Source organism: Calypte anna, chromosome 24, assembly GCF_003957555.1.
Source record: "Calypte anna isolate BGI_N300 chromosome 24, bCalAnn1_v1.p, whole genome shotgun sequence".
Lineage (NCBI taxonomy): Eukaryota > Metazoa > Chordata > Aves > Apodiformes > Trochilidae > Calypte > Calypte anna.
Window position 1 is genome coordinate 6,282,295 of NC_044269.1, and position 20,445 is coordinate 6,302,739.

A 20,445-nucleotide genomic window follows, 5' to 3' on the forward strand; every position below is an offset into this window, starting at 1 on the left:
GACTTCCGGACGGGTTGGGGCTGCGGTTGGAGCCGGTGCTGGGCGCTGACTGGTCTCCCCCGCCCGTTCTCTCCCTCTATTCGGTTCCGTCCGCCCCGCCGGGCTCGGGGGGGCAGACTCTGCCCGCCTCCTGTCCGCGAGGAGCGCGGCGGGATGGCGGCCGGTGGCTACGGGCGGTACAGGACCACGATCTTCGCGGCCATGTTCGTGGGGTACACACTGTACTACTTCAACCGCAAAACCTTCTCGTTCGTCATGCCCGCTGTCATGGCCGAGGTGCCGCTGGGGAAGGACGAGCTAGGTGAGTGCCGGTCCCGGGACTCCCGCCGCCCGGCGCCGGCCGTCACAGACAGGCAGGTGGCTAAGGCGGTTCCCGGGCTTTGCCCGCCGCAGGTCTCATCACCAGCAGCCAGTCCGCCGCCTACGCCATCAGCAAGTTCGTCAGTGGCATCCTCTCTGACCAGATGAGCGCCCGCTGGCTCTTCTCTTCTGGCCTGCTTATGGTGGGCCTGGTCAACGTGGTCTTCTCCTGGAGTTCCACTGTCACCGCCTTCGCCGGGCTCTGGTTCCTCAACGGCTTGGCCCAGGGGCTGGGCTGGCCACCCTGCGGGAAGATCCTACGGAAAGTAAGTGGAAAACAGACGGTGATATTTCTCTGCCCTCTCCCAGCAGTAGGTCTGTGCAGAGCTGGCTCCAAATTTAGAGGACTTTGTGCCTACTTTTGCCTCCTCCAAGCCAGGAAGGTCAGAGCCTCTGGCTGCAGTTTCCTCTGCCTGCGAAGTGTGTTTTTGTGTGTAGGGCTCTTGTTCTAGCAAAGGCAGTTCATAGGCTCGTGCACTTGTGTACCTCGATTCTGGCTCGGTTTGGAAAGCAGCAGCTCCTGGCAGCAGATCTGCTCCACACTAAGTGATGTGATTTGTAGGATTCTGGTATTTTAGGCAAGCAGGTGGAGGTCTGGTTGCCTCTGCTGGACAAGGTGCAACAAGCAGAGCTCAATCTGAATGCTCAGGGAACTTGGGGATTGCAAACTGCAGCAGTTGTAATAGAACACCGGAGGCATTCAGAGGCACATCTGAGCCTCTGAGTGGCCTCTGTTGGGTTCTGTCACAGTCTGGAACAGATCGGTTTCTGCCTCAGGACGGGGAAGGAGGTCAGCTTTGCATTGACAGAAAAGGATCAAGGTGTGCAGGGGACAGGACAAGGGGAGCTGCACAACTGCCTTGCCCTTCTACAGGGCTTCTCTGTGGTGAGAAAAGTCCTGTCCAGGGTGGGTGTCTGCATGGAAAGAAGGTCCAGAATAGCAACACAATACACACAGCGTTTTCTGAGGAATATATGTTGCACTCTGACATTTTCCCACCATCAGCTTCCACCCTGGAGGCTCTGGCTCCGAGCACCCGTTGCAGAGCTAATCGCTCCTGATACTCTGCGCAGCAGCGAGTCCTAAAGTTACCCCATGACTCGCTGCCTGCCTGGCTATGGTCCTGTGCCTGCAGACCTTTCCAGGAGGACGCTGTTCCTAGCAAGTGAATATGTAGAACCATGTGCTCCTATATGTGCCTCTCCCAGCCCATGTCTCAGTTTGACTGACTGTACATGGAAATAACCCTGAGCTGGACAGAGCTGTGAGCACCTGTCCTGCGCCTGTTGCTGGCACTCATGTCATGTTTGGAGCTCTCTGCATGACTGAAGTAGCGCAGAGTGGGCGGTCCCTGTACCTGCTCTTGTGAATCTGGGTTTGAATTACCCAAAACCCATAGCATAGGCCTCCAGTGAGGGTTTTCAGGTGCAGCGTTGTTCGCTCTCTCAGACCTCATGCTGTTTTTCTTATTGTTGCACAGTGGTTTGAGCCTTCTCAGTTTGGGACATGGTGGGCAATCCTGTCTACGAGCATGAATATGGCTGGAGGCTTAGGCCCCATTGTTGCTGCTCTCGTGTCTCTGCACTACGACTGGCGCATGACGCTGTCCTTCTCTGGCTTCATCTGCGTGGCCGTCTCTTTTGTTTGCCTTGTCCTGATTAAAAATGAGCCGTCAGATGTTGGGCTGCCCAACATCGAACAAGGAGTCAAGAAAGGGAAGAAAGGTGAGCATGAGGCTTGGCTGTAAGTGGGCAGCCACAGGAGCCAGTCAGGTAGCTGTGCTGAAGTTGTCAATCATATAAACCCATCCCCAGAGTGATCTGGTGGCAAGGGGCTGCTCAGACCATCAGAGCAGAGGAAGAGCCTGATGGCCGAACAGTCCTGCTCCTCAGCCTGGCAGTGGCTGTGTGTGTGTTGCTGAGACACTTGTGACTGGTTCATCTCCCCAACCACAATGTTTTCCCACTGACAGCATACGGTCGTCTTGGGCCTTTGTTTGCTGAGACTGTGAGCTGAGAAAAAAAACTAGCAGCAGGGAATGCGTCCTTTAAGCCTGACCCTCCTCTGTGTTGGCAGAGGATGGGCATTTCTCCCCTCACCCCACTGTGGGCCCTCTTGACTCCTGGCTTCCGCTGGACTCTGCTCAGTGATTTCTGTCTTAACCTAGGACATCTGGTTAGTAAATGTTTGTTCAGACCACAGAATATGGGGCTCCTCTGAAAGCAGGACAGTTAGAGGGGAATTGCGACACAGGTTTGCTGTAGGATTGTAAAAGACAGTGCTGCCCTGTGCTGTTCTGCGATACCTGCCCTGCAAGGCTTGACCTTTTGGTGTAAGAAAACAATCCTTCTTCTCCAGATTGTACTCTGGGAAGGATAGGTTTGTAGGTGTACATGGGAGACTTAGAAAAATCAAGGTAGCACCCAAAAGTCAGCATCTTTGGGTATCTGTAGGGGCTTCTGGCTTCAAAATGTTAGCACAGGATATGGAGAAGCAGATTGTTTTTCTAACAGCCTTTGTGAATGGTTTATTGGCAACTGCAAGACAGAAATTACTGGGAATAGTGGTTTTTATTCTTTTTAAATCTTTTAAGTGACTGTGGAATAAATGGACAGAAAAGATTCTGAAGTTCCAGCAAACCCAGAACGAAACGGTATAGCCATGCTCTATCAGTAGCTATGAACATCTCCTTTTGAGTTGTCTTTGTGTGTGATTCCTGATGACAGGTCTGTCTGTGGGTCAGTAGCTGTGCAAGCAGTAGTAATGCTCCTCCTCATCTCCCTGACAGGTTCCTCCAGTGACAACAGCACTTTGAAAGAGCTGCTGCTTTCGCCCTACCTCTGGGTGCTCTCAACAGGCTATCTGGTTGTTTTTGGGGTGAAAACATGCTGTACTGACTGGGGCCAGCTCTTCCTGATCCAGGAGAGGGGACAGTCCATGCTCGTGGGTAAGATGTAAAGCTGCCTTTTTAACCTTTTTTGTGGCTGCAGTTTGGTGAGGCAGAGAGCTCGAGTGGGTGTGCCAGAAGGATAGGGTCACCTCCATCTGAGGGACTGAGCTGCTTACCTCCAGTCTGTCCGTTTTGATGCAGATAGTTACTGAGCTAACATACTGGAGAAGTTACTGCATGCACTGAGTGCCTCCTGGGGATGGCAGACTGGTGTTCCTGCCTGCAGCTTGGCTGCTGTGATCCAGCCTCATGGCCTGTTCTCTTCTTCACCTCTCTTCTAGGTAGTTCCTATGTGAGTGCCCTGGAGATCGGGGGTCTGGTGGGAAGCATTGCTGCTGGATACCTTTCTGACAGAGAAGTAGCAAGAGTAAGTGCTCTGGCCCCTCAGGTGTCCTGGGCCATCAGTGTCAGCTTGAGCTGCTTCACAACTTGTACATTTGTTTCAAATTAATTTGTGAGAGATTAAGGATCTATTATTCCTCCCCCTCCCTGCAGCTCTCATACCAGCACTAGTAGTGGAACAGAATATATTAGTTACGAGTTATGAGATAGAAGGATCCTTTCCTGTTCTGAGCCTGGGTTTCCCTCTCTGCATTTCAGGTGGGTCTGTCAAGCCATGGGAATCCTCGGCATGCACTGTTGCTCTCCATGATGGCCGGGATGTGTGTGTCCATGTTCCTCTTCCGTGTGACAGTCACAGGCGATTCTCCAAAGGTAACCCCTGCAGGAGCAGCTGGCTATGTATGTTGTGAGAGGACTTTGCTCACAGGGAGCATGACTGTTGTATTCCTCCTCCCCAACAGATGCAGGTTTGCATTGTCTGTGTTTGTGCTGGAGAAGCAGGGTAACGCTGTCCAGTGTGGGCTGCTGCAGGGTAGCCTGTATGACCAGTTGTAGTGTGGACCTGACTTGCATCTTTAACGGTTGTCAAACAAATGAACCTTCTGTTCTCCTTTCCTTTTTCTCTTCTTCAGGAAAATCACTTCTGGACTGTAGCCTTGCAACCTCTAGCTGATCTCACAGGCCTAAAAGAAAATGAGGTTTCTGCCTTGCGTTTTTTCTACCTCTGCCTCTTTCTGCTTGTGCCTTTTTCCTATCCTGGGTGGTTGGTTAGCACTCCAGAACTTAGAACCAGGGCATTGAGAAGATTACTGTAAGTTTTGTCAAAGAAACCTTTTCTTAAAATGAATTTATTCTAACTCTTTTTCTGTTTCCTATCTGGAAAATGAGATGGCACTTCCTTCTGGGCATCTAGAAATGGTGTTTATAGCTCAGAAAGAGTGCTGTAATCTTGGGGTGGTCAAGGTACTTGCCCTCTGCTGTCCTTTCACAAGCAGCTGATAAATTCCTAGCCAGGTGGTCTTCCTGGAGTATGAGCTAACACTGCAATTCAAGCTGTTAAGGGGAGTTTTGGGGTTTGTGTTTGTTCAGTAACAGAGAGGTTGCTACTTATCTGACAGGTAGCAGCCACTGTCAGATAAAGGTGCTCTGATCAGCCGTACTCTCTCTGGGGGGGTCTGTCACAGTCTTGAGCCCTCCTGCGGGCAGGCCAAGGGAGCGTCATTCTGGCATCAGTCCAAGAATGCCAAACCCTGACCCTAGGTGTAGGAGCCAAGATGAGTCAGCAGCTGCTGGCTGATGGGGGTAAGATGCATTCATCCTGTTTCTGATCATAACTTGTTTTGGCAGCTGTGGATCCTGACTTTAGGAGCTGTGTTTGGGTTCTCCTCCTATGGGCCCATCGCCCTGTTTGGGGTCATTGCCAATGAAAGTGCCCCATCCAACCTGTGTGGCACCTCCCATGCCATTGTGGCCCTCATGGCCAACGGTGAGTGGTGTCCCTTTCCCTAAAAAACAAAACCCTTGTGTGTTGTTGGTGGCATGCAGTCTGGCCCCTAGCTGCCAAGTTACTGACTGTGGGAAGCTACCTAAGAAGCAGAGAACAGAGCTGGAAACCTCTGGAAGTTTTTCTGCTGTACCTGGCAGGTTTTGTCTTTGTGCTTTAATTTCAAACCAAGCCTGAGGCATTTTTTGTACATGCAAAAAACAAAGGTTAGCAGATAAAATGGAGATTCTGGAGCATTGCTAGTTTTCTGTCTTTTTTTCCTCACAGTTGGGGGTTTCCTGGCTGGACTCCCTTTCAGCACCATTGCTAAGCACTACAGCTGGGCTACAGCCTTCTGGGTAGCCGAGATCACCTGCACTGCCAGCACGGTGGCTTTCTTCCTGCTGCGGAACATCCGCACCAAGATGGGCCACATTCCCAGGAAGGCTGACTGAGGAGAGGATGCTCCCATGACAGCATGAATGATGCTCATTTTCTGTTTAACTGGCGTAGGAGTGAGTTTACCAATTGCTGCAACCTAGATTAAAAAAATGTCTTGATTTCTCCTCCACTGTCATGCGCCCAAGGGCACGAGGTTCCTGCTACTGATCACTGTTTCCCTCCTGATGTGATAATTCAGCTTGTTTACATTTGCAATGATTTCACAGTACCTCCTCCTCATAGCACTGTTGGTGAAACGAGTGGGGTGCCCAGCCCCAGCTTCTCTCCACCAAACCCACTCTGGAATGACAGGCTTCAGGGGCTATCAAGTTCAGTTTTGTCCTTTCTTTGTCCTGGCCACTAACTGTTGGCTCAAGGCCACTGGCGCCAGCCTTCACTGCATTGGTTCAGCCCCTCCAGCCACTGTTCTGGTTTGCTTAGGCAAAAGCTCCCAGAGCAGTGAGTGGTGACGACTGGTGGTAGTGAAGTTCAGGATCTCATTGCAAGCAGCTCATCTGCCATTGGGCCCCAGGGTGGTGTTTTTCTCGGGACAAGGCTGATACAGAGCTGTGTCGGGTCCCTGGGTAGGAACAGGCCTGTTTCCAGGGAACCCTGGAGTCTTGGGGGGAGCATTTGGAGAAACTCTTGTTGATCCGGTCCTGCCTGCCATGATCTCTGTTTGTGTTAATTAATGTCTCTGGTGTTAATGATTGGCCAGGAGGCAGCTACTGCCAGCTTGGTGGTAGTGAGCGCTCTGCACTCCATCCCAGAGTGCTGACCCAGCAGCAGGAATTGTCTCAGCTGCTCTGCGGTGGTTTTCCTGGAAACAGCCATTTCTAGCACTGTCTTGGGTTTTTTCAGTACAAGATGTCATTTAGGATGTTTTGGTCAGAGCTGCATCTCTGACAGCGGCCTCAGGGCTGTCTCTTGAGTGTCAGCCATGCATAGTCAGACCCAGTGCTTGGTGCAATAATATGACTCGGTTTTTTACTGGGATTTTGTGGCTTAGTGTTTTTTTTTTTTCCCTGGAAGAGGCAGGTTCAGCTCTTGAAGAACCTGCACACAGGTACTTTGCTGACCAGCTTGGTTGCAAGAGTAGGTAGCCAGCCTTAATTAAAACAATGAAAGCAAATTATATTTTGTACTTAATTATTTGATCCACTATCTGTGAAATAAAAATGAAACAGTGTCACAAAGGCTCTGGTTGTCTTGTGGAGAGTGGCCTGAGCAGAATCCCGTCCCCCAGCTCCCCACTGATCCCTCTCCTGAGACACTGCTGCTGCACTTTCACCCTGCCAATGGATAACAAACCATCCACCTCCTGAAGGAATGTTTATTCTGCACAGAAACCCTCTGTTACAGCTATACAGGACAAATACATATGTACAGTTGAGAAAGAAACAACTAGCCCAACCCTCGTCACTCTCTCTTCCCCAGAGGGCAGTGGAGCCACCAGCACAGAACAAGCCTCTGTGGGGCCTAGTGTAAACAGTAGTAATGAGCCTGCTTAACGTAAATTTCACAACAGCAGGGATAAGAGGGAATCTTAGGGGGGGATAACAAAGTGCCTTTTAGGAATACTCGGTCTCTGCTGGGGGGGGGGCGAGCTCTGGGGCAGGCCCTGCTCTCCAGAGAAAGGAGTTGGTGCAGCAAGCGCAGCTTCCCTTATGATCCTGGTCCGAAGGGTCCAGCCTTCTCTGCAACCTCCAGAGCCAGCTTCAGGTTCTGGTCAAACAACTCACATCTGGAACGGCCAGAAAAGCAGAAGGGGTGACTTTACCAACAGACCAGGTTAACACAGGCTGGATCTCCACAGCCTTTGGTTCTGGATCCTTCAAGGAGAAACTCCATGTGGCACAGACAGCAGCCTGGGGTTCCTCTGGGACAGCAGGGATGGGACCACTGAGGAGTGTCTCCCACCTCCTCAGGGGAGCAGCGCCGGAGCAGGTCAGTGTCCCCTCCCTGCAGCAGTGTGCTGTGCCTTCCCTAACCCTAATCCTCTGCTACTTAAGGGATGTTATTACTGCATGGGCAGGGTGACAAAGGGTTCTGGCTGTTATTAACAGCAGGCTTTCCCTTACCTGATTGGCATCTCCAGGGAGTAAAAGGGATTCTTCAGAGCAAAGTCAGAGTAAATCTCGTAGATCTTGCGGAGAAGGGAGTCTATCCCTGCCTGCCTGGGGTCAGCAAGAACCACAAATTTGATCCCTGGAGCCACAATGACAGAGGTATTAGGACAGCTGAGCTCTGTCACAGCCCCAGCAATGCTGAGCCAGCACCAGAGGCCAGGCCTACCTGTCAGCGTCTGGAAGCAGTGTAGCTTGAAGGTGTCTGTCTCCAGCATCTCAATCCCAGAGCTCCCGACCTCAGGAGACAGCTGCGACCCGATGGCGAAGAGCCTGCAGAGAGACATCCCTCAGGACCCCTGGCCACACCACACCCATCCCGCCAGATCCTGCCGCAGCTCACGAGTGGAACATGGAGGCCAGCATGAGCTTCTCGTTGGAGGAGAGACGATGGCGGCCAAAGCGGATGGACACTGGGTAGTTGGCAGGGTTGCCCAAAAACTCCAGTACGTCTTTCCCGTCCGCCGTGAAGCGCCCGTTCACCTCCGCACCATTGATGGCCAGTACGACGTGGCCCACTGCAGGGGCAGCAGGTAGTCAGTTATCTGTCAGTCTGTCTATCAGCCCCCCCGGCCCGCTCCCCCCGCCCCGGCCCTCACCGCGGATGCCGTCGCGCTGCCCAAAGACGACGACGACGCGCTCGTCGTGCGGGCGCAGGACGAGGTCGAGCGGGAAGCTAAAAGTCTTCTCGGTGTCGGCGCGAGGCGCGTAGTGGTCGAGTTGGTAAATCAGGCCGCCCGCCTTGTTCACCACGTAGACGCTGAAGATCGCCATGGCGCCCCGCGCCGGAAGTGGCGTCGCCCCGGAAGTGGCGTCACCCCGATCCCGATCTCACGGGGCTTCCGCACGCCTCGCGCCAGGCGCTTCCTTTCTCGTCCGACATCTTGGGGGAGCAACGGCCGCTGCAGCATGGTGAGCGCCGAGGCGACACGAAGGGGCCTGGGGGGGGGGGCTGGACGGGATCTCCGAGGGTGGGGGACAGCTGAGAAAGGGGGGGTTGTCTTTCGTGCTCCCCGCAGCTGACCATCCCACCTTTTTTGCTCCTCGAAGCCGCCCAAAGACGACAAGAAGAAGAAGGATGCGGGCAAGTCCGCCAAAAAGGACAAGGACCCGGTCAACAAGTCCGGCGGCAAAGCTAAGAAGAAGGTAGGAGCCGAGAGAGGCGGCCTGGCTGGCGGTAGGCGCCGAGCAGCGACCCTTCTGTGAAAATCGGGTCGGGGGGCAGCCCCGACAGTCTGGCTGCAAAGAAGGGGTGGGGGGCTCGAAGGAGGCTGTTGGGGGTCCCCAAGCCTTCCACGTGAACGGCTGGATACTCCTGGCACCGTGGTAATTTGCTGGGGGTCGGCTGGCATCGTGTTAAAGGGGTTGTTTCATCATATGGTAGTCAGCTGTACATCACGGCATTGAATCTGGATAGGAAAAGGCTTTATACTTCTTTTGTTGTAGTAATGCTGCAGATATTATCTGTAACAAGTGCATTTATAAAGACCAATTTGTACATTCTGTTAATTGCCCAGTCTAGGATATGATACTGGATGGTGCAGTTCACAGGCTATCCTAAAGCTCTATGTTTTTTTCTTGTTTAGAAGGTGGCTTAGTGTTTTTTCTCTCTTTCCAAGTAGAAGTGGTCTAAGGGGAAAGTGAGAGACAAGTTGAACAACCTTGTCCTGTTTGACAAGGCCACCTATGACAAGCTGTGCAAAGAAGTGCCCAACTACAAGCTCATCACACCCGCAGTTGTCTCAGAGAGGCTGAAGATTCGGGGCTCTCTGGCTCGGGCTGCCCTCCAGGAGCTGCTTGGTAAAGGTGAGCGCCTGAAACTTGAAAGCTACGTAAGTTGGATGTTTTCATCTTTTTCATTTGAAAGGTTTTAGGTTGCGTTTTGAAGGACACAGATTGGTGTTTGTTTTATGGGAGTGGAGTCAGGTATTGTGGCATTTCCTATTGGGCATTCTCTGGTCCAGTGCTATAAAAGGGAGCATGAAGTCATGGGTGTTCTCCAGTACACACACACATTCAAATTTACTTTTTTTTAGGTTTGATCAAACTGGTGTCCAAGCACCGAGCCCAAGTGATCTATACCAGGAATACGAAAGGTGGAGATGCGCCTGCTGCTGGGGAGGACGCATAGGGAGGTGAGATGGGGGCTCAGTGAGAGGGTGGGTTTTGAGTTTGATGCCTAATGCACAGGTATAGGCTGTGAGATGGACAACACCTACATTGCTGCAGATGGGCTGGTTCTTCAGTCTATTCAGAGAACATGTCCTGTGTAACAAGTGTTGGAGCTGACCTTTCAGGCAGTTTGTTTTGACTCCATGATCTGATCTGAGACTTCTTGCTTTGCAGGTTCTCTGGTGACCTCGTCAACTGTGTGTCATATATAGGTGCACACAATAAAATTACTGAAATGATTTTTCTTGCTTTTTCAAGAATGTGTACGTTTCATTATTGAGAGCGGATACTGGTACAGCTCACAGCTGTCTACAAGTGACCTTTTTGCATTTATAGTATTATGAATGTATCAGCACACTTTTTAATTGCAAAAAAAGGGAAGGAATTTTTCCATCCCCTACAGCAGCCACTGATGTTATAAAGTGCATGCCACTGTATAAGTAGGAGAAATATTGAAGCCCATTTCTGTCACTTGGTGGGGAAGGTACCAGTGGGTGATTTTCATTGTTTAAACTCCTAAACAAGCCCTGCCCACAGATCTCTGTGTACAAGGCAATAGCATCTGCCAGGTCAGTGTCTAGTGATAAAGTGCTGATCTGCCAACACAGAACTTTCTTTAACAAAACCAAACTTTATTTCTCAAAAATGTATTTCTTTAACCAGACGTCATGCTGCACATTAGCACAGGTGCTGCAGCAGATGCTGTACAGGCTCGGCTGTCAGATGAAGATAGTGGCAGAGACAGGATCTGCCCTTGTGGAACTTCAGGTTTCCCAGATAATGCCCTGATACAGGCTGCAGAGGGGGAGTGGATCTGCCACAATGTTAGTAAGAGTGCTCCCCTCGCTGTCACCCTGTCTCCCAGAGACAGAGCACATCTATTTATTCAACAAGCACCAAGCCTGGCAGCGGCATCAACAGATGCAGCCACTCCAGTCCACCGAGCTTGGTTTCGTCAGTGCTTCTTATGATCACCTTTTTTTCTTTTCTCCTGATTCGGCTCTAAACTGATGCCTGAAAGAGAGCATGGAAGTCAGAATTTAACAGTCCTGTAGAAAGAGAGAATTAGCACTGCCCCAGCTAATTAGTGAGGCAGTACTGTGTGTGGTGTTAAAAGCAGCAGCTCATTCCATCACTATTTCATTCCCATGGTGAGCTGCAGCAGTGTCTCCAGCTACCTGATGCATTTCTAGCATGCTGCAAGGTACCGGGGGACAAGCATGCACAGATGGACCCATTGTGGGTGTAAAGTGAGACATGCTCAAGGCAGACACCAAGGCAGCCTCTGTGGTCTCAAGTCATGTGGCACAGCCCCAGGAAAAGAGTGTGTGGCCAAGAGGTCTCCTGCTGCTGCTCAGCCTGCTCTGTGGAAGCTGTGCACTCTCTGCTCAGCATCAATACTTAGAGGTTACCTGGACTGCCATCTCCTCCCATGATTCCAGACCCGCCCGAAGGAAGGGAGCCAGCTGTCACCAGTCTGAGAGGTATGATCAAAGTTGGCACCAACACGCTCTGCTGGGAGCTTTCTCAGCTTCTGCTTCTCTTCTAAAAAACACGTTGTGCAGTGAAAGTTTATTGGTCAAACTACCTTTGATTCAATAGTGCGGCAAAGGTAACGTAAATTTAACTGAAACGCATGCAAGCCACTCACTTTGTTTCAGAAACTCTTCATATGAAGGACCAATTTGTTGTATTGGTCCATCCTCTTCCTCCGTTAGCCATGGAGGTTTTGCTCCTAAGAAGGCACAGGGAAAACATGGTTAGCCACTGAGATAACTTCCTCATCTCCAGCCCCACAGCTGGCCCCACTAACGAAAACCCAAGGCTCTTGCCATGGTTAAAGCCATGGCAGGTCATGCCTCAAGTTGTGCTCTCTACACCGGCAGCCCCAACAGAATTTTTTTAAGGCAGAAAGTTTTCTTCTCCTTTGGTCTGTGAAGTGTTAGCAAGAGTTAACTGCTTCAGAACTGCTCTCAGTTATCCCTGTTATGCGTGGGAGCCAAGAGCGTGATTACCTGTGTGAATATTTCCTTTCCCTTCTGTTTCCTGTTAAAAGAAACATAAAATATCAGTTAGAAATAGATGCTTTTAAGGCTGTCTCTGAACAAAATCATATTACATGCATTCCCATCTGGTATCAGGTTCTGTTACAAAAAGACACAGAGGGAGGCTCTTTATTTTCTTCAAGGAGCATTTAGGTTTTTGGTGTGTTTTAAAGAACATTCACTTGATAAAGCACAAGTTAATTGTGGATGAGTGGAACTCTGGGCTCTGAATGTGCAGTTACTTCATTCAGGGAGAGAAGCTGCAGCCCCCTGTTTTGCTTTCTACCAGGTGCTGTATGTCATGTCTGATAATTTAAGTGGCTTCTGTTAGCCAGTCATCCCTACCTGGTGGCCAATGAAGGTCAGAGCCTGGCTTGGTTCTATCCAGTTGAAGTTGGGTCCTGCCTGCATCCCACTTGGGCCAGGCTGCTCTACATCCCCTGAGGAGTCCCTGGAACACAGGAGGCAAGCGGCAGCCTGAGAGGTGGGTGACAGTCAAAGCTGGGGAGGTGACGTGTTTGGATTTTGGGAGTTTGTGTTTGGATTCAGAAGGAAGAGGAGGATTTGTTGTTAGGACATAATGATGTTAAATGCTTGTGTGTTACCACTGTGCTAATGGTTGTTAGGGGTCACCTACAATGTGCAGGAGGGAGAGTGATCTTTGCAGGCATGGAGCTTACAAGGGTCTAGGTGAATGTTTGTGAAAACTCTGAATGAGTTGGAGAATCCTGGTGAGGACAGTTTGAACTGCTGCCACGGCATAGTGTGGCACTGCACACGACACAGGTAGCAGAAATTTAAGGAAAATGGTTCTCACCTTCTGACTCCTGCTAGGGGTCTGCCCACAGGTGGTCCCAAACCAAGCTCTCTCTCTGCTTGAAGCTGGGTGTGATTCAGGAAAAAATGACACTATTTCTGGCACTGAGCTGACTCCCCAGCCACCCCTCGACCCTCCCGATGCCGGTGGGGGAGCGCTGCTCCCCTCAGGGCAGGATACGGCTCACCGACCTGCAGGGCCGCCTGAACTGTCTCCCGCTGCCTGCGCTCAGCCTCCCGGATCCCAGCAGCCATCTGCGGGGACAGAGGAGCGGATGAGACCGGGCCGGGAATAGGTCCAGTTGGAATCCGGAGATGCTTTCCGGGGGTACCTGCCGGATCCGCTCCTCCTCTCGACGCCGGCGTGCAACCAGGGCCTGCTCCGCCGCCCGAGCCCAGCGCTCGTACTCTTCGGCCGGCACCAGGACCCGCTCCCGCTCCGCTGCCTCCACCCGGTTCTCCCGCCAGAATCGCAGCGTCTCCCGGCGGTGCTCCGGCCTGCGGGACACCCGTCAGCGCCGCCGAACCCCCGGTGTCCCCCTCCCGCCGGTGTCCCCCGGCCCCTCCCGCCTACCCCGACAGGTGCAGGAGCAGGCCGGCCCCCGGCAGCGCTACTCCGTCTCGCTGCCCGTCCTTCCGCACGCCGCGCCCGCAGCACAGGCACCAGACGCGTCGGTTGTGCTGGGCCGGGTCGTAGGCCGGCAGAGCCCCGCCGTCCCCCCCGGCCGCCACCGCTGCTGCCTCGGCCCGCGCGGCCGCTGCCTCCTGCTGCAGCTGGGCCAGCGCCTCCCGCAGCCGCCGCCGGTGCGCGGGACTGTAGAGGTGCCGGCGGCCCGAGAAAGAAGTGCGGCGGCACAGCGAACAGTGGTACACGGCCATGGTAGCACGGCCCGGCCCGGCCCTCCCCAGAACCACGGGGCGCAGGCGCGGCCGGCACGTCCCGACACAGTCCCGTGGGGCTCAGCACGGGGCTGCGGAACGGCCGTCGGGCCCCGCAATGGTCTCGCCGGACCCCCTCCGCCCCCCAACCCGCCCCCCCACCCCCCCCCTCCTGCCGAGGTTTGGTGGAGGGTGGCCGGGAAAACCGAGCCACTCATTGCCCGTCGTTTGGTGCCCAGCGGGGTCGTGGTGTTCTGAACCTGTTCTGAACCTTCACTGCGTTTCAGACTTCTTTCGTTTGTTGTTGTGAACCCGGAGGTATCACATACCCAGGAAGAATGCTGGGTTCCACCCAAAGCACCTCTCCAATGCCTTTGTTTTCCTGCCCATCCACAGCTCTACCACAATCTTAAGTGTTTAGGGGTTTTTGCTGGGTTTTGTGAGTTTTCTTGTTGGCTTTTTTGGGTTTTTTTTGTTTGGGTTTGTTTTTTTTTTACATTTAGTAAGAGAGGAGGATGCTTCTGGCCTAGTCTGTTGTGACTGAGAGAGAGTCTGAACTGCAGCGTCAAAGTTATCTCAGTGCTGCCATCCAGTGCAGCCAGACCTTCAGAAACCATAAAATCATATAATCACAGTATAGTTTGGGTCGGAAGGGACCTTAAAGATCATCTAATTCCAACCCTTCTGCATGGGCAGGGACAATCAGGTTCTCCTCAGACTGGCAGGTGGCCCGAGCTGTCATGTGTGGGACTGACAGCCGTCTATCTCACTCCTTCTAACTTCTTTGGTGACTAGGTGCTGTTTGTGCCCAGGTTGCAGACCTACCCTGGATGGTGACATCCAAGTGTGCACACTTAGACGTAGACCTTGAGATCCTTTCATTGTTAACTTGTCTCTGTTCTGTTACGTTGGTCTCCTGGATGTGCCTAGCCTGTCTTCCCCATGCTATGGACTCAGGTGGGCTGTACCCTCTCTGTGGCCCACATCTAGGCTATAACCCAGCAGTGAACTGCAAACTCTGCATCATGACTGTGCTGTTTGTCCCCTGATCACAGGATGCCCCAGCTACTGCTGCACATGGGACTGATCATGGGCAGAACTGGACCCTTCATGCTTCAAATCAAGCATCTGCCACAGCAGTCAGGAAGAACATATGAAAAATCTGCTATTCTGGAATAGCACACACCTGCTGCCTGCCTGAACTCCAGCCCGGGGATGATCTGTCAGCCTCTTACTTTAGAAGCAAGTAAGGTTGTGGGTCTTTTTTATTTGTTGCACCCTTTCCTCACCAATATAACACCCTCCTCGCAGTTTTGCTGATTTCTGCCAAGTGAGCATGGCAGAAATTCCAAGCACCTTGCAAAGCAGCCTGCCCAGCAGTTATGAGGATCCTTGCCTGCTCGTTTTACAGATGGGCAAGTGCAACAGCTTGGAATAACGTCTGTATGGTAGGGGCTCCTCTCACTCAGCCTCTGAGTGAGAGGCTGAGTGAGCATGTTCTCCACTCAGCCTCTGACCTATGGGCTGAGACCCTTTGTTAGGGAACAGATAAACCTGCTGTAGCATAGTCCTCTGTACCATGAGGGCATTGCAAGAGGCAACAGGTTGCATGGAGGACTTTGTGTTGAAGTTGTAGTGGTTACCACATGTCAAAATACCAATGAAACTTGAGATGTGTGCAGCTGGACCAAAAACTGGACTTATTGAAGGAAAAGAGATTAGTCACCCGTCTCTCCCCCACTTCTAAATTTGAGCCTTTATGTCACAATGTTCATAATTTCCACATGCACTTTTTGGGAAGCTACCTGCAGCAGCACCTGAGAAAACAAGATTTGTTTGAAAATATATGGTACATGTTTCCAAAACGGGGAGTCAGAAGGAATCACAGGCCAAAGAGGGATCTCATGAGATCTGCAAAAGAGAGAAAGAGAGAGGAAGTTGTGGTAGTTTCCTGGGCTGTAATGACTGCAGGGATACTGCTGCTGCAGCATGTCCTTTTCCATGTCAAACAGACAGGCCTTGTAGAGCAATATGGCACTGAGATGAAGGCTCTGTGCTTTTATGCAGCCTTATTTGTTTCTCTTCCTATGTTGGATTTATTACAAAAAAAGATTCTTGGCTGGTCTGGTGACCAAGTCCTGCTTGGGGAGGTATCTCTGCAGGGATCTCTGAGTGTCTAGGGTCATCTCCTAGACCTGGTGTCCTGCAGTGTCAGTAAGAGTGACCCGGGTCCGGTACCCACCTGTATCCCTCCCACCATGGGAACCTTGTAAGTCTGACTTGCTCTGCATTTTGCGGAATTCCTGCACTCTGAAACACACCTGGATTGCTCATGCTTTGGCACACCAAGACAAGGTCCTCTTCAGGCAGAGCCTGTGTCTCCATCTGAAACTTTCTGCATCCTTCTGGAGTCAGTCTCCACAGGCAAGACTTGCGGTTTTTGTTGCCACACACAAAGCCAGTGGTTTTCTTAAAGCAGCTTCGGAGGCACAGGTTGTGTCTGATCGTGTTTTTCCAGCCCTGTGGGGCCGTTTCAAAAAATGGGAAGTGCTGCCTATGGAGAGAAAATATTTGTCTTGAGCTGAAGCAAGTAGATCAGAGGCTCCTGTACCCCTCACTGTCCCCCTTCATCCTGCACTAGGAGCTGAGGTAACAGCAGGTACCGTGTGAACTCGTAGATCTGCTGTACAGTCAGACTGCCACTTCCACTGTTGCGCAGGGCAAGGGTGATGAGGAGGCAGTAATTCAGGGGGGGACGGGGCCAGCCTCCCTCAGTTTTGTTGTTTGTTTGCTTGCGGCACTTGAGCTTCTTGCTCTGAGGTCTGAGGACTTCAGATGTCTGAGGCATCAGCATCTTCTTGGGTTCCTGAGTTTCCAGGATCTCCTGTGGAGCTGGGGTGTCCATGGGGGAAGCATCTTCATCTTCAGTAAGCTGGGGAGAGGAAGGAGAAAAAGGATGTGGATGTATTAGCCCTGAATAGAACGAGGGACAGGGAGAAGCTGCTTTGTTCTGTGGGACTATGCACAGAAAGCCTATATAAATTTCACCCTCCCTCCCTGCATGTGGCACTCAGCCTGGTCGTCAGACAGGCTCCATGCATTGCCTGAGCCCTGCTGAAATGAGAGGGGACCGCTCTTTTGTGCATATGGATTTGTTTTTGCACACAATGCTTAGGGCTGCCTGAGAGTTTCCTATTTTGTACCTTTCCAGCCTCGCTGGAGGATGGCTGGACATCCTCCTTGGAGCAGTCCGAGTCCAAGTAGCCCCAGGATGCATTCATAGGGGAGGTTTCCATGGCATCAGGGACTGAGGCCACCGGGCTCTTGGATCTGTTTGGGTCCATGCTAGGGCTCCCAGGGATGGGGCAGACTAGGCTGGGGTTTACCCATGTCCACAGTTGGGGTTTAATGCCAGGTTCTAGGGAGAAGGAAAAACATCACCGTGTGGTTTCACCTGAGGATTGTTTCTAGACCTTGCTGTCCAGGGTCAGCCCAGGGAAGTTCCAACATAATGGAGATCCCAAGGCAAAGGTTTCCACTTGCCTTCTCATCCCATACAAGGTCCCAGACTTACCCCTGGCATCTGGTCGTGTCCCTGGCACCAAGCACTCATGTGCCAGGGGGTCAGCGTGCCACTGCAGCATGAGATGGCGTGGGGTCTCATCAGGAGCTGGTAGACCTGGGGGGCCCCAGAGACATTGCCTGAACTTAGATTTTCTGTTAGCCTCCTTTCCTGTAAGCTATATACGTATGTAATACATAATTGCAGACACTCCTAAAGTGATCTGATCACATTTAAATGTAAAGAAAATAGACTTTTTGTTAACTTCTAGACTGGAACTTACTACTTACCAGATTTTACAGTTTTCACCTGAATTTTGGAGATGGGAATCTTTTTGAAAGGAAGCCAAGTCAATCAGACCCCCGAGGCTCTTACCTTGCAGAGACTCTTCAGTAGTGATGGTGAGTTTGAGCTCCTCTCCTATATCCCAGTCTTCAAGCCCATTTTTTAAGTGCAGGCTTTCCCAAAATGAATTGTTTTGAAAACTCAAGTACATTTTCTTTGTATGTCAAAGTAATCTCTGGTTTCTGAAAGCAGTGGGATCTGCGAGGGTAGCACAAAGAATCCTGTGAGCTTGAGTTGCTCTGTGTGCCAAGAAACTTAGTTTCATGGGGTTTTTTTTAAAAAGGGTGTCACACAGGTGGGTGAAAGTCTGGTCTTTGTTTCACACTTCTAAATACCTGTTAAAATCACCTACTAAATATGTATTACAGCCCCTTCCAGTGAGTAAATGGTCCATTTTGGTAGTAAGCAAGTTGATTGAGAATAAGATAGGTGGCACCACATAGGCTCTATTTTCTGCTCATTTACTTTGCTAGACCCTTGATAAATGAGCCATTCCTTGTGTTCATTATGCTAACTTTTTTTTTTTTTCTACTTCTGATAAAATCAGTGTCACCTACAGCCTGCAGTGGACTTCCCTGGTCTGAGAACCCAAATATCTCTGGAAGCAGGACGGATCTCTGAGGGATGCACAGAGTGTCCAGGATGCGTTTGCAGGTACTGGGGAGCTCCCTCACCCTGCTTGCCTGGAAATGGCAGATTTTAAGGCTAGAAACTGCTTTAGATCAGCCCAGGCAAAACACTGAAGGGGTACAGAGAAAAGGAGGCAGATTAAGCAAGCTCTGGGCATGCTTTTCCCCACTCACTGCAGGCTTGCTCTGCATTGTTTTAGGCCAAACATTCCTCTCCTATTTGCTGTCATTGTTTTCACTCATTGCATATTTGCATCTTTTGAGACAGACTGTTGACAAATAAGTCAAGTACAAAACCTTTCTTGAAAAGGTAACTTTCAAAGGGCAGAGCTCAGTTTTGCCTCTTCAGTAAATGAAGGCACAATAGTTTGTACTGTGTGGACTTGTCAGGCATTTCACAAATACCCAGCCAGTATGGCATGGCTTTTGCTAGATGCAAAAGACTGCAGTTACTTAGCTTTTTCCACCCGTGTGCGACAAAGTTCAGACGTGGGCAGTGTCAACGTGCTCCCTGTCAGTTTCCTTGGGTGTGAGCAGGACCTGCTGGCTTGGCTGCTATCCTCAAAAACACTCAGCTCATCCCAATCAAAATCCTTTCCCCCTCCTGAAACTGGAGCCTGGTATTTGACTTGAGGTGTGTTGAAAACAACCTGGCTTCTACAGTTTAATAATTTACACATATCACACATCACAAAGTAGCTCCCCCTTCCTATCTGGAACGAAACTCTCATGCAGTGATGTATGCATCAGCTGAGGCACAGTAATTCATGAAGCCTGTGACTATCTATGTGCACCATTGCTTGATGCCTCACCTACCCACATAACCTTTGGTACTTCAGCAATAAACTCACACAAGAGCAATAGACTGGATGTAATTATGTCAAAAATCTTAGAACTGTGTAAGTATTTTTTGGGGTTAAAAAGAGTCCTGCGATTGCTGGACCTTGTGTGCATGAAGCATCTTGCCCTGCTTGCTCTTCAGCCAGTTGTCACCAATGTGACAAAAGGCAGAGGAATACTTGGGGATGGACTTGCCCACAGGAAGGACAGGGTTTACTCTCTGTGCTACTTTCCAAGAATGACCCTGGGAAGAACCTGGTATCTGCAGGAGTATCCCTGTAGCTTGGCCTTGTGAGCTGGTGTTCTGAAGGCAGTGGCTGCATCACCTGTGACTGGTTCAAAGCCAGTGCCCTGTGGTTGAGTACCCAGCAAAAGCCACCACAGAACAATGAAGGAGATGAGAAACAGCTGCAGGCCTTCCAGGGCTGCTAGCAGCAGCTGCCTGCAGCTGATTCAAGTTTCCTTTCTCCCATCTTCCCCCAGGTTTCTGTGTCCTAAGAGAAAGCTGGACTGCCCTGTGGAACTGGTAAGTAACACAAGGGCAGGGGTGTGATAGAACATACATAGTGTATGTTCTATCCTCTCATAATGTTATATCTATTATGTGCTCCACTCAGAGAAACCCTGAACTCTTGTACCTAGATATTTACAAAAAAAGATGTGAAAAGAACTTACTAATAGTTGCTGCCTCTACTGCAGGGATGTAAAGCATTCCCCCATGTAACAACATTTACTTCTTACTGGTAGAGGTTTGAGATATGCTATAATACAAATAGGTGAAGAAATTAAATGAGCCCTATGGTCTGCCCAGGCCAAGAAATGCAGCTAGCAAAACTGAGAGCAAACTTGCTGGCTTCCAGCTTAAAGTCTGTTTTAAATATATATATCTGCAACCATGGACTTTCCCTTTAAGTCTAGGAAAAGACTAAAAAGGCCTTAATTTTGCCTTGGGCCATTTAGTTGTTGAATCCCAACCCATGGGTTTATGTATTGTGTGTTCCAGGTGAAAGCAATGTAATTGCTGTCTCTCTACCCCTTCTTTTCCAGGGGAGAGGGATCTCAGTCAAACTGATAGAGCCAAATTGTGGCAAATAAAATCTAAGACTGTTGATTCATTATGCCCTATGGTTTAACCAGATGCTCACGCTTGTCTCCTAAATCCATGTAATTTTTTGGTCCCCCTCTAGCTTTGGAAGGTGAAACAGAAGTTATATGTGAACCCATTAACACTTGCAGAAGGTCAAAGCAACCAGCATCTCTGTCTGCATCATGAATGGAGCTGAAAATGTAGAGAGGCAATGAGCTAGAGGAGCCATAGCATATAACATATGGATTCTTCAAAGCCACCTCTTTCCAGGTCAGTGTTACCGGTATGGGAGCCAGTTGATGGGACAGTTTTACTGAAAAGCATTTGTTCTCTCCTACTTCCACATACTCTGTAACCACAAGAACTC

The 20,445-nt window shown here is 50.7% G+C and overlaps 5 protein-coding genes across 6 annotated transcripts; 2 read left to right on the forward strand and 3 right to left on the reverse strand.

Annotated features, from left to right (window-relative positions):
- Positions 1–6: 6 nt before the first annotated feature.
- Positions 7–6,774, forward strand: SLC37A4 (solute carrier family 37 member 4). 2 transcript variants are annotated; one of them, XM_030464803.1, is made up of 9 exons: positions 7–301; positions 394–626; positions 1,842–2,085; positions 3,150–3,308; positions 3,593–3,678; positions 3,912–4,025; positions 4,286–4,351; positions 5,001–5,139; positions 5,425–6,774. In XM_030464803.1, the coding sequence occupies exons 1-9, from the start codon at positions 154–156 to the stop codon at positions 5,589–5,591; spliced, it is 1,356 nt and encodes a 451-aa protein (XP_030320663.1). In that variant the 5' UTR covers positions 7–153; the 3' UTR covers positions 5,592–6,774. The 2 variants fall into 2 exon arrangements, with proteins under 2 accessions (XP_030320663.1, XP_030320664.1); XM_030464804.1 differs by lacking the exon at positions 4,286–4,351 and having other exon boundaries at positions 15–301.
- Positions 6,775–6,896: 122 nt separating this feature from the next.
- TRAPPC4 (trafficking protein particle complex 4) lies at positions 6,897–8,507 on the reverse strand. The gene is made up of 5 exons (XM_030464805.1): positions 8,303–8,507; positions 8,047–8,221; positions 7,873–7,976; positions 7,659–7,785; positions 6,897–7,321 (listed from the first exon to the last, which is right to left on the reverse strand). The coding sequence occupies exons 1-5, from the start codon at positions 8,475–8,477 to the stop codon at positions 7,243–7,245; spliced, it is 660 nt and encodes a 219-aa protein (XP_030320665.1). The 5' UTR covers positions 8,478–8,507; the 3' UTR covers positions 6,897–7,242.
- On the forward strand, positions 8,507–10,132 carry RPS25 (ribosomal protein S25). The gene is made up of 5 exons (XM_030464806.1): positions 8,507–8,615; positions 8,754–8,849; positions 9,326–9,509; positions 9,740–9,838; positions 10,050–10,132. Exons 1-4 carry the CDS (start codon positions 8,613–8,615, stop codon positions 9,832–9,834), a joined length of 378 nt encoding a protein of 125 aa, XP_030320666.1. The 5' UTR covers positions 8,507–8,612; the 3' UTR covers positions 9,835–9,838; positions 10,050–10,132.
- Positions 10,133–10,830: 698 nt separating this feature from the next.
- Positions 10,831–13,615, reverse strand: CCDC84 (coiled-coil domain containing 84). The gene is made up of 9 exons (XM_030464777.1): positions 13,311–13,615; positions 13,069–13,234; positions 12,929–12,991; positions 12,738–12,802; positions 12,266–12,371; positions 11,891–11,921; positions 11,527–11,610; positions 11,288–11,420; positions 10,831–10,889 (listed from the first exon to the last, which is right to left on the reverse strand). The coding sequence occupies exons 1-9, from the start codon at positions 13,613–13,615 to the stop codon at positions 10,847–10,849; spliced, it is 996 nt and encodes a 331-aa protein (XP_030320637.1). The 3' UTR covers positions 10,831–10,846.
- Positions 13,616–15,497: 1,882 nt separating this feature from the next.
- FOXR1 (forkhead box R1) lies at positions 15,498–17,673 on the reverse strand. Its single transcript, XM_008499902.1, has 6 exons — positions 17,553–17,673; positions 17,190–17,294; positions 16,819–17,033; positions 16,279–16,547; positions 15,937–16,169; positions 15,498–15,526 (listed from the first exon to the last, which is right to left on the reverse strand). Exons 1-6 carry the CDS (start codon positions 17,671–17,673, stop codon positions 15,498–15,500), a joined length of 972 nt encoding a protein of 323 aa, XP_008498124.1.
- Positions 17,674–20,445: the final 2,772 nt, after the last annotated feature.

Excerpts from the sequence above, each read along its gene's own strand:
- SLC37A4 (XM_030464803.1), top strand. The coding sequence starts at position 154 with ATGGCGGCCGGTGGCTACGGGCGGTACAGGACCACGATCTTCGCGGCC. Across the intron at positions 302-393 it reads GCTGGGGAAGGACGAGCTAG|GTCTCATCACCAGCAGCCAG; the intron begins GTGAGTGCCGGT and ends TGCCCGCCGCAG. Across the intron at positions 4,352-5,000 it reads CAGGCCTAAAAGAAAATGAG|CTGTGGATCCTGACTTTAGG; the intron begins GTTTCTGCCTTG and ends TTGTTTTGGCAG.
- TRAPPC4 (XM_030464805.1), bottom strand. The coding sequence starts at position 8,477 with ATGGCGATCTTCAGCGTCTACGTGGTGAACAAGGCGGGCGGCCTGATT. Across the intron at positions 8,222-8,302 it reads GCAGCGCGACGGCATCCGCG|TGGGCCACGTCGTACTGGCC; the intron begins GTGAGGGCCGGG and ends CTGCCCCTGCAG. Across the intron at positions 7,786-7,872 it reads CTGCTTCCAGACGCTGACAG|GGATCAAATTTGTGGTTCTT; the intron begins GTAGGCCTGGCC and ends TTGTGGCTCCAG.
- RPS25 (XM_030464806.1), top strand. Across the intron at positions 8,850-9,325 it reads GCGGCAAAGCTAAGAAGAAG|AAGTGGTCTAAGGGGAAAGT; the intron begins GTAGGAGCCGAG and ends CTTTCCAAGTAG. Across the intron at positions 9,510-9,739 it reads CCAGGAGCTGCTTGGTAAAG|GTTTGATCAAACTGGTGTCC; the intron begins GTGAGCGCCTGA and ends ACTTTTTTTTAG.
- CCDC84 (XM_030464777.1), bottom strand. The coding sequence starts at position 13,615 with ATGGCCGTGTACCACTGTTCGCTGTGCCGCCGCACTTCTTTCTCGGGC. Across the intron at positions 12,372-12,737 it reads CCCCTAGCAGGAGTCAGAAG|GGACTCCTCAGGGGATGTAG; the intron begins GTGAGAACCATT and ends CCTGTGTTCCAG. Across the intron at positions 11,922-12,265 it reads TGACCTTCATTGGCCACCAG|GAAACAGAAGGGAAAGGAAA; the intron begins GTAGGGATGACT and ends TTCTTTTAACAG.
- FOXR1 (XM_008499902.1), bottom strand. The coding sequence starts at position 17,673 with ATGTACTTGAGTTTTCAAAACAATTCATTTTGGGAAAGCCTGCACTTA. Across the intron at positions 17,034-17,189 it reads GACACGACCAGATGCCAGGG|AACCTGGCATTAAACCCCAA; the intron begins GTAAGTCTGGGA and ends CCTTCTCCCTAG. Across the intron at positions 16,548-16,818 it reads CCTCCAGCGAGGCTGGAAAG|CTTACTGAAGATGAAGATGC; the intron begins GTACAAAATAGG and ends TCCTCTCCCCAG.